We start from the raw sequence: 11,688 nt of genomic DNA on the forward strand, positions 1-11,688 counted from the left end.
GTTTGTTCAAATCAAACAAATATTTACTGTATAAGTATTTAAGGAACATTACAGGTTAAACTCTATGCAATAGATGCTGCCAGTTACTACATAAAAATAATTTAGATCTATACCTCACACAACAAATGTCTATAGGACAAGCATACAATGGAGTAAAATAGACTATAGAATCACTGTAGATACATTTTTGTATGTACATTGTTTTAAAATGAGGAGTTAAAATTATTATTTTGGGGGTATGCACAACAAAATTTCATATTCTGTAAAACAGGTCGCATCCACTGATCTATAAGCACTGGTCAGTATGATCAGTGGTCACATCGCTTCCGATTCAGGTCTTTTGTATGTGATTTGTTAAATGTAAAGCCATTTTATTCAAGATACACCTTCAAAGTAACGAGCAAAAAGATGATGTCCAATGTCCAACGCTAAAGCAGATCGATATTAAAGGGTTAGTTCACCCAAATATGAAAATTCTGTCATTAATTACTCAGCCTCGTGCTGTTTTACACCCGTAAGACCTTCGTTGATCTTCGGAACACAAATTAAGATATTTTGGTTGAAATCCGATGGCTCAGTGAGGCCTGCATAGCCAGCAATGACATTTCATCTCTCTCGAGATCCATTAATGTACTAAAAACATTTTTAAATCAGTTCATGTGAGAACAGTTGTTCAATATTAATATTATAAAGCGACAAGAATATTTTTGGTGCACCAAAAAAAAAAATAAAAAAATAAAGACTTATTTAGTGATGGCCGATTTCAAAACACTGCTTCAGGAAGATTCAAGTCAAGTCAAGTCAAGTCACCTTTATTTATATAGCGCTTTTTACAATGTAGATTGTGTCAAAGCAGCTTTACATTGATAACTGGTACATAATTTGGCTGCACAGCAGCTCTTAAATAATAGTGTCAATGCAGGCAGATCAAAAGCACTGTTGAATAAATGTCAAGAATACTATTGAATGTCAAATATCAAGTGTCAAGCATAATGAATCAGCGTATCGAATCATGATTCGGATCGTGTGTCAAATCGTCAAACTGCTGAAATCGCTTTGGCGCTCCGAACTGCGGATTCGACACACTGATTCATTATGCTCCGAAGCTTCCTGAAGCAGTGTTAATTAATGAAGGTCTTACGGGTGTGGAACGGCATGAGCATGAGTAATAAATTACAGAATTTTCATTTATGGGTGAACCAAAAATTTTTTTTTTTCTTCCTCTCACTAACATTTTGATATTAAAATAAAACAGAATGGCAATAATAAAAAGTGCTATGTTAGCTGATTTACCTCAAAAATCCTTAGATATTGCCATCAGTTCATATTGTTCATATTGAATACGATCCTGAACTGGATGGAACTGGAATAAATACTTTATTGCGATCCCATCGGACTTATGATAGCTACCTGAATCGTAACAAAGCACTGTTTGCCAGAGGAGAACTGGCCCCCCGACTAAGCCTGGTTTCTCCCAAGGTTTTTTTCTCCATTTTAACACCTGTTTGCCACCTGATGTCACCTGTTGGAGTTTGGGTTCCTTGCCGCTGTCACCTTTGGCTTGCTTAGTTGGGGACACTTGACATTTGATATTCAACAGTGTTTTGATCTGCCTGCATTGACACCATTTTCTTTAAGAGCTGCTGTGCAGCCAAATTATGTACCAGTTATCACTGTAAAGCTGCTTTGACAAAATCTGCATTGTAAAAAGCGCTATATAAATAAAGGTGACTTGACTTGACTGACTTGTTATTTAATACTTCTTCGAAGTGGATGCAATGAGACCTGTTGTCCTGTTTGTTCATCTGACGTTTGGCAAAATGCCTATTTATATGCTGTTGATGGAGATAATCTGCGATATTCTTTTGAAAATTCCTTTAGAAATTAGTGGTGGTTATTAGGGCCCGAGCACCGATGGTGTGTGGACCCTATTGTAATTGCTCAGTCAATTTTTCTTCTTCTCCGAAATGAATCGTATTTTTGAGGGCCTAAACATGCTCGAAAACTCATGAAACGTTGCATACGCGTCAGAAGTGGTAAAAATTTACGTCTGATATGGGTTTCAGAATTAGGTGTGGCAATATGGCTCGATAGCGCCACCTACAAAAATTCAATTAAGCGCCCTTCGCGCTACGTTTCACGTGCAGGTATGAAATTTGGTAGACACATGTAACAGCCCAATACCTACAAAAAAGTTTGCAAAATCTGAAAACCCAACAGGAAGTGAGATATTTTGAATTTTTTGCAGTTTTTGCCATTTCCAGACATTGTACTTTAACAAACTCCTAGAGATTTTATCAGATAAACATCATATTTGGTTAGTCTGATCTAAATTAACGCCACAAAACAGGAAGTTGTTGTAACTGAGGCATACAATATCCCATCTGCTTCAAGCTTCACATGTTTGATAATAGTCCTGGCCTAAAGACATCTACATGACAGTATTCAGTTATAGTCAAAGTGCAACCTGTTGGCAGCAGAAAGTGTGTCACGTCAAAATGCCATAATTCTCCTGTATTTACTCGCTTACATGCATGTCACCCACTATTCACTGTTTTCCAAGGCCACCAGGTGGCGGAGGCCCCAGGTGCGACGGCCCTTTCACCGCTGCTTGCAGCATTCATTCTATTTGAAACCCCTCAAACTCAATAAACTGGAGAGTCTGGGATTGATTGTAAGAGTAGAAGTGTACCAGTCAGACAGAAAAGGCATATTCAGCCTTTAGGTTGATGAAAGTTCTGCCTACTTAATTAACTTGACACAACCAGAACTTAATTTGTTGAAATTTCAGGTATAGTCACAGTCCCAGCACACTATAGGCAAGACATTACAACAGGAAGGAAAAAAACAATTTAAAAAAAATTAATTAAACCAAATCAAATTAAAACTGAATCTTGACAACTGTTTATCAACATGTTTGTTTGTATGGAAAAGCTTTGATATTTCAATAAACATTTATTGTTTTTAAGGTCAAAATCAAAAACTTGCCTCAATAATCTGAGGGGGCACATGCCCTCCATTTGCACAGGCATTATGCTTCTGAACACCACAGCCTTAATGTCTGTTCACACCTGAATAAAACCAAACACTGAGACTTGGGCACAAAAGAGCACTTTCTTCCCTTCATGTGCCATAGAACAGCAGAGGTCTGTAAAGTTCAGGAAGCACATTGGGCTTTTACTTGAAAATCTATAAATTGTGAAAATGAATGCCTCCGTGTTTATTTATGCATGGGGTTCCAGGCTCTGAGAGACTGCGGCCCAGTTGCCAGCTGTGCTCTTATTAGTGTCTCTCCGTCCACTACACATGGTTGTGTCAGCACCTCATTCAAATGGGTTCCCGAAGTCTGTTTATAGATTGAGAGAGGAGAGGCACAGGTAGAGTAATCAATCTGGAGACTGCAGTTATCTCCTCACTGTAAAAATGCAATTCTTAATCAGTATTTTTATCTTGTTTTCCAGTAAAAAACCTTTAGGCATCCTTTAAAACAAAGTCACAATTATGTGAAATAAAGTCGTTATAAAAAACAAAGCTGTAATTTTAAGATATCAGAATTTTAAGATGATCAAAAGTCACATTGTGAAATATAAACTAGTGAATAAAACGTTTTTCCTTGTACAGAATGCAACTGTCAAAACGATCCACGTCCACACGGATCCGTGGAAACGACTAAAAGCACTATACACCTATAGACTGAACATTAGTATGCACCATACTGAACACCTAATACACATAACATAATTTTTTTTTCACAAATTCATGACAATAAATGTATTGTTTTTAAAAACGTGCACTTTTTTCAGGCTGCCAAAACGCCATTGTTGTGTAAATGAATGGCCAAAACGTGCAAATGTTTCTATTTTTAGTTAAAAACAGTGTCATGTAAATGGCCCCTTACTGTACAACTCATGATAAATTGTTTAAAATGTTCCTAGTAATTTGTAAGTCACTTTGGATTAAAACAATTTTTTTTTAAAATATTTGCTAAATGACTAAAAGTGACTATTGTACATGTAACTCAATGTGAGATGATGGTTTACATTAGCAACGCACACTCTGCATTATTAAAAAAAAAAAAAAAAAAAAAAAAAAAACTATTAGTTATAATAGTCCAATAAGTGTGTTGTGAAGTGGATTTCAAGTAATTAAGCCATTTTAAGTGGGATTTCAAATTGTCTGAGATTTAAATGTCCAGTCTGATCAGTTCACAGGAAGTGGACAGTCATTCCATTTTGCTCCATGGCAGTGATGAAGTGTGGCTAAAATAAAAACAGTGAAAAGAAGCTGAGGTATTTGGAAGAATGTTTGTAACCAAGCAGATCTCACCCCTCATTAACTACCAGATCTGCTTGGTTACAAACATTCTTCCAAATATCTTTTGTGTACAGCAGAACAAAGAAATGTATACAGCTTTGGAACAACTTAAGTAAATGATGACAGAATTTTCATTTTTGGGTGAACTATCCCTTTAATTCACCTCAGGTGTGCTTTCTATGCTGTTGTTCTCGGGTAAAATGTAATCATCGTAACCGTAGGTCACATAACAGTTGAGAAGACACAAAAAATATAATCAAATCTCAAATTTATTTTCATATTAAACATCAACATTTGTTATTAAATTTAAGAATCCCAAGAATTAAAAATTATATTAGTTAAAATATATAATAAATTATATTTTTTTGAACCAGGTCAAGTCAAATCACCTTTATTTATATAGCGCTTTTTACACTGCAGATTGTGTCAAAGCAGCTTTACAGTGATAACTGGTATATCATTTTGGCTGCACAGCAGCTCTTAAAGAATAGTGTCAATGCAGGCAGATCAAAAGCACTGTTGAATAAATGTCAAGAATACTGTTGAATATCGAATGTCAAGTCAAATGTCAAGTGTCCCCAACTAAGCAAGCCAAAGGCGACAAAGAACCCAAACTCCAACAGGTGACAACGGTCAAAGGGTCAGGATACAGCCTGAGCCAGACTCGAACACAGGTCATCGGATCATAAATACCATTGTACATGTTGGCGCTTGAACAAACTGCCAAGGCCATTTCTGACAAAAAAAAAAAAAAAAAAAAATATATATATATATATATATATATATATATATATATATATATATATATATATATATATATATATATATATATATATATATATATAAATTTTATACATTAGTTATTAGTAAGCTGTATCCTTGTTTTACCAATGCAAGGGTTAAGGATAGTGTTAGAACTATGTTTCTTGGCAAAAATGCTGATCCAGGACTGTCAAAAGAAAGTGTTTGGTAAAATTTCTTTTTATATAAAAAGAAATTAGATGTATTGCGTTTACATTTATAAAGAACAGATTTCAGGGCCAAATCAGAGTGGCTGCCTGAATTTTCTTTATTATGATAGATGTTTTGCTCTAGGAATGTTGAGATACAGACAATCAGTGGTGTACAATGAAACATCCATTTTAGTGCTGGAGCTGAATTTTTGAAGTGCAGCCCTATGGCTCTTCTTTTCACGTGGAATCTGTCTTGTAAACTGATCTCACTGGCCAGTCATGACCTCAGCGTGCAAGTATGAGTTTTCAGCCCGGACCTGCATTTACCAGCGCAGCCTGCCAGAGAAACTGAGACTCATTATCACCGGTCCCTGAGGAACACAACCACTAAGGGTGGAGCAAAGAAGGTAAGTCCTTCCCTCTTAAAGAACGAAGACTTCGTAGTCAACATACGAAGCAGCAGCTGTGTGCACATCCCAGATTTTGACATTATACAGGGAAGTTGTCACAGGGGTTATATCTCAGTGACTATGTAGTTTTGAGCCAAACATCCATTAATAAAAGAGTCAACTGAACTAAACGGCAGCTCTTAACTGAAAGGTTGAACAGAACAAGAGTATTTTTCATAAATGTTAGGTCAGAGAAAGTTTTCATTTGTTTTAAATGTAACGCTTTAAATCAACTTATTAATGACAATATCTCTTTTTTGGTTTTAGTTAAAATGGTTCATATTGCGTCAATCCAAATAGCATGTTAACATGTTAAATGAAAAGCATTTAAAAAAAAAAAAAAAAAAAAAAAAAATTGGTAAAACAGTCTCCCAACAGGCTGTTAATTTATTCATGTTAAGATCTGATTATCTTTCAATGTGTTCTCAAGATTTATTCAGTGCTCTTCACATAATGTTCACACATTTTTTTTTATGCGAAATCTTAACATAAAGACAAATAGGCTTTTACAGTTGTTCTCAATTGCTTTGGCATAATTTTTTAAAACATCCTCAACATTTTCTAAACTGTGAGTGCAACTGGGACATCAACTCTATTCCCTGTCTACAAAATGTAGTAACTCACACAAAACATTTTATTTGAGCTTCAAATCCGAGTTATTGTTACAATAAATTGGCCCATGCCACCAAATTGAAAAGATTTTTTTGTCATTGTGAGCCATGTCAAAATGTTTAGATGTTTTTTGTTGACACTTACTGTATTATTCAAGAATGTCAGTTTTTCATAAAGTTGACTGATATGTGTTTAATACATATTTTAGATTTCAACATCAGGTGAAAGTTTACTGGGAAAAGTCAATACGGTAATACACAAAAACAACAGACATTATGTACATTTATTTGTGTAGCAATATATAACATGCAAACAACAAATTCACCTCCATGTGTCAATTTTTTATTTATTTATTTTTACATGTAAAGTTATAGTGAGCAGAAAATGGTTTGATTGGTAAGATTCTGATTCCTATTAAATTACTACAGCAGGTCAAAGTCACATAGATAATTATAGAATGTTGTATGTCTGACAGATTTTGATAATTGAATGGATCATTTTGCATGTGATGGCTCACATGATTAAAGAATGTGAAGTTGTGAAGAGCATCAGTTTCACTGAGAATCAACTCATCAGTTCTGATCAGTAAGCATGTGCATTCAATGTGCAAATTGTGTGCAATTGTACTGACTGTTTTGCACACTTGTGCAAAAACATGTGCAATTTGCTAATCCTCATTCTAGAACTGAGCCAAAGTGATTAAGGAAAACTGTATATGATGGTTATGCTGTTAGAAATGCAGCTACCCCAGAGAGACAGTAACCCCATTTAAATCTGCCATTAATAAATAATATAATGTTATTTTAAGGTTTCGGATTAAATGAATCTATAGCATGGTAAGCTTCTTAAGGGTTCCAGTGAATGACTTGATCGTGGAAAGTGTGATAGGGATATGTATCCTTGGAGTCTGTCCATTCAGGCTGACGCAGATGACTGAATATATAGGTAGTGTCTTATATTGCTCATTCAGCACTCCACCTACAACAGTGAGATGGTCGATCGACAGACGTCACAATGTGTGGGATAAAATAAATGCTCTTTAAACAATAACCAGTAAAAGGAGACTTAAGCATTAGAAAGACCCATAGGCAATAAACGTACATTAAAAATAAAAAATATGTACGCTCAGTCAAATATAAAATAAAAAAACACGTTGTTTACGTTTTCGAAGCCCTTCTCACATGATTAATAGTTAAAGAACGCCACCTACAGGCCACCACTATTTCACTGTAGAGCATCCTTTAGCTTTTCTGTAAGAATGATTTAATCGTAAAAGAAAACTGTAGAAACGATCTTTGACATTTTGTATTAACTGTACTTTACTTCTTAGAATGAATTTTGTTGCATTCCACATTTGCAAGTCCAAATTACTAAAATGCAAAGTTTGAGCAAGAAACTGCATCTTTTGGCACAGACATCGTTAAAAGTTGCAGCATCAACAACATTTAAACTATAGGCAAAAACCCTGGCAATAAAAAGGTAAAACTAAAACAAATTAAAATAGTTGGTCACACTTTATATTAGGTGTCTATTACTATGTATTTGTATAAAATATGTTAAATGTACTAACGTTCATATTACAAAAAAAAAAAAAAAAAAAACCTTGCAATTGAGATGAGATATGGGATGGTTAAAGGGTGGATTAAATTAAGGAAAGGCTTAACAGTACAGATGTAACATGCATTATATGTATATATATTTTATATTAAATGAAAATGTAAAAAGGTATGCACACAGTAAGTGCATTATCAAATAATTTAAATGTTAGTACTCGGTCATTTAAAATGTCTAATAAAGTGGGACCAAATAGCTTAGGAACTGGCCAAACAGCAGAAATTGAGATGCAAAATCATCTGCAGTTAGTGCTTGAACCACAAACCTTGAGCAATTGAACTGGCCCCAACAAGAGTTTGAAAGTCAACTGAAACAATGGAATGGACTAAAAGTCCTAGTTAAACATGCAGCAAAAGTGGTTTGTTCCCTGTCAGCAGTCTAAATGTAAAAAAAAAAAAAAAAAAGCATAAGATATGGGTAGATCAAGACAAAGCATCGAAACAGAATTCAATGGGCACAAAGGAGCCAGTGTTAACAGTAGGAAAATGGGATGTACATGTAGAAAACCAGTTGACCACCATCACTAACTTCATGGAGTTGATTTAATTATTCAGAGATGAATCCAAAATTTGCATTACCAAGGAGATGCTGGAACCTCAAATGGGGGGGCACGGGGGTTGTCAGAGCCAAGTGAAATTGCAGGAATTGACGTTTAAAATGCTAGAAAAAAAAAAAAAAAAGGAGCAAAAGGCCAACAGGGATTTGACAATTTCTCCAGTCTGAAAGCTCAAACCTACAGTGTTAACCATCAAATAATTGTCACCATGAAACACTTGTTTAAAATGTTAAAATGTTTATTTGAAATCAAATGTACAAGGTTGCATAAACGTTCTGAATCCTCCAACTTTAAAAGGTCACCTTTACTCAGGACATGGCAGTGCAGATGAAAACACCTGTAAAAACATCTTAATAAAAGTTGCAACAGTAAAAGCATGCATAAGTTACAATTTTTACAAGGCAGCACACAGTGCTTAAGTCTCTTCAACATAACCCCACACTATGAGATTTGCTTGGCCAGGTCCTTGATCAAGGATGACTTGAGCTGAGAAATTGAAGCAATTCTCATCTGTTTCTGACTGGAATACTTGTTCTTCACAGCCTGGAGGAGAAAGCAAACACTCCTTAGTGGGTCACATTAATATATCTAGACACTATACAGCTACTTGAACCAAAGGTGAGTAGGCCAACTTAATCCAGCTAAAGCCACTTACCAGGTGCTTTGAGAGCCCCTCATTGACCCTCACAACATTTTTGGCAATGTGTTGCATCACAGGAACCAGCATATCTTCTGTGTAGCCCATATAATGCTGAAGAGTAGGTGTCTGTAGAGGGCCAAAATGGAATGTCACTCAAGTGTAACAAATAGATGGCCAATATATAAAAACCCCCAAGATCTTACCCAGTCACCACAGCTGAAGACCTTCAGGGTGAGGGCATAAGCTGCACTGGCCACCTGGGAGGGAGGAAAGTGGACCATGTCATAGTCAACCATGGTGAGCTCCAGGAAGTACTTGGCCAACGTGTGATGCTCTGCAGTAACCTGCAAGACAAACCAGATTAGCATTAACACTGAACATGCAACAGCTCAGAAGTACTTTTGAAACAAGACAGGTAAACCAGCTTACATCTCCAATTTTGGAGGCTCTCCTGAGGAACTGTAGTGGCAGGGGTCTTCCAAAACCAAAGTCAAGGACTCTCAGGATCTTCATCTCCATCTCTCGGATCTGACCAGTGGTATAGGCACGGTCTGTCACAAAGGCAAAGTCTGCAATCTCTGGTGGGTACATCTCTTCATACTTTGAGGCAATAAACATGGCCGTTACACCAACAAGCTGGAGCTGCTTCTTTGGAACTGGATGGTCCTGATTGAGAGACAAGTGAAGGCCATTAAAACCAAAGCTAAAAGACAAAACGATGCAGTGATGTGAAAACTGAAAAGAGGACCCACCTGAAGGAAGCGGTCAATGATCGCAACAGTCATGTACATGGTCTCCTGAAGTAGCCTGAACTTAATTTGGACTTGCACAAGCCAGTCAATAAGAATGGCACGCATGTTTCCTGTGACTTCCTTTCCTTCCAGATATTTTGGCCTAACAGCTTGCTCGGTCTACAAGAGAAGCAGAAAAGCTCACCTTGCTGAACACACAAGCATTATAACAAACAGTGCATATTTTCTGCAAACCTCAAGCTGACGGAGATACAAATAGATGTCCTTGACATATTCACTGCAAAGCATAGGATTATCATAGTCATCTGCATCAACATCCTTGATATTAAGCAGAACATCAGAGAACGCCTGACACAGATCATCCGAAGCACAGCCAGAGGTCTCCATGGGAACAGGAGAGGAAGGCTCGGACAAAATCTGCAAGGGAAAACTGAAGTGAATCTTTTTGCATCAAGGCCGAATAATGATTCAAGAATTTACAACAGTAGCAATACATCTGAACAGTGAACGCGTCAAGGGGCATTAACCTCTGCTGGTTAAAACTACAGCTATATATTTGCCTACTGCCTAGTCTACGTTGGAAGTTCCCAGGAGTCCACTAGTTACATTCAGGATGCATAGCACATTTTGGCCCATCAAGTTAAGTTGCAAGTAAAGTTTAAGTCTACAAGTTAAAACCAAAAGTACATTAACCCCACCCAATGCCAGGAGACGTGGAAACAGATTAGTCCATTTAGAAACGTACAAGGAAAGCTGCCCTTTTCTTGACTTATAATCATGGCACAGTGGCCTCTATACTACGGACTTCATATTCTGGTGAACTGACTCTTTAAACACCGCGCATTTACTGCTCACCTGAACGTCATGCTTAACTTTAGGAGACTCCTTCTTGGGCTGTTGAACCACAGGCGCTTTCTCAGCCACAACCTCCACGTTGGGTGCAGCCTTCACCTCCTGTTTTAAACGGTTAAATATGGTTGAGAGGGAATAAAAAAAAGAAAAGGGGAATGCCTGGAGAAGAACCTGCACTTACCTTCTTCCTCAACGCCTGTCGTGTCTGCGGATTGTTGCCAATCTCCCCCAGCGCGGCCCGGGGTCTGAGTCCGGGCTTGTTCGCTACAGCTGCTTTTCCGGGCAGAGCGTTCTGATTCTCGCTGCTGGCCAGGCGGGTGTTCTACTCAACAATTGGACCACAGATCGAATTATGCGTAAAGAATAGGATAATTGGTTGAGTGACACAAATGCTAGTCTTTAAGATGTAGCAAGATCAGATTTGCATTCTAGGAAGAGTTTGAAAAGGTCACGCGATGTTCGAAAGCATGCTAGCCAATTACCAGCAACAAATGCGAACTAAAGTGTAAAATCTTTTAAATGCATGCACTTTAAACTAAGTATTACATAGAACTTAAAGCTCTACAAAAGATATACTGAACTAAAGAAAAAACAAGTAAAACACACTAACATAGTAACGTGCAAGATAAGGAAGTATTTCAGAGCTTTAAGTATCAACTTAAAGACAAATAACTTGACCTTTAATATAAGACACACTTTTGATAAATAAAACATAAATAAAAAGGCACTTAAAAACAACTTACCCTTGTGACACGGAGAGCCATTATTTCAGGAGGCGTTTTGCTGTGACTCGATGAACAAACTAGTTGATTACACTCAAGCGAGCTCGATGTAACATTGAATTTCCTCTGTGGTTTAAATTGTCGCTCTTTCGAACGTGATTCGCTGGGTTCGAAAATCATTGAGTTCTGATTGGCTCAGGCGCATCTGATTTCAATGCGTTACC

General features: G+C 36.9%; 1 protein-coding gene across 1 annotated transcript; it reads right to left on the reverse strand.

The window, feature by feature from the left end:
- Positions 1–8,762: 8,762 nt before the first annotated feature.
- On the reverse strand, positions 8,763–11,576 carry ccnb1 (cyclin B1). The gene is made up of 9 exons (XM_067406481.1): positions 11,486–11,576; positions 10,924–11,064; positions 10,746–10,844; positions 10,125–10,307; positions 9,891–10,049; positions 9,568–9,804; positions 9,342–9,482; positions 9,154–9,264; positions 8,763–9,041 (listed from the first exon to the last, which is right to left on the reverse strand). Exons 1-9 carry the CDS (start codon positions 11,504–11,506, stop codon positions 8,940–8,942), a joined length of 1,194 nt encoding a protein of 397 aa, XP_067262582.1. The 5' UTR covers positions 11,507–11,576; the 3' UTR covers positions 8,763–8,939.
- Between the last annotated feature and the right edge of the window lie 112 nt (positions 11,577–11,688).

This window comes from Chanodichthys erythropterus, chromosome 13, assembly GCF_024489055.1.
Source record: "Chanodichthys erythropterus isolate Z2021 chromosome 13, ASM2448905v1, whole genome shotgun sequence".
NCBI classification, from domain to species: domain Eukaryota; kingdom Metazoa; phylum Chordata; class Actinopteri; order Cypriniformes; family Xenocyprididae; genus Chanodichthys; species Chanodichthys erythropterus.

Bases quoted from the DNA above. Each gene is read 5' to 3' on its own strand.
- ccnb1 (XM_067406481.1), bottom strand. From the start codon at position 11,506: ATGGCTCTCCGTGTCACAAGG. The intron at 11,065-11,485 runs GTAAGTTGTTTT...ATTGTTGAGTAG, and splicing joins TGGCTCTCCGTGTCACAAGG to AACACCCGCCTGGCCAGCAG. The intron at 9,265-9,341 runs GTAAGATCTTGG...GGCCCTCTACAG, and splicing joins TCTTCAGCTGTGGTGACTGG to ACACCTACTCTTCAGCATTA.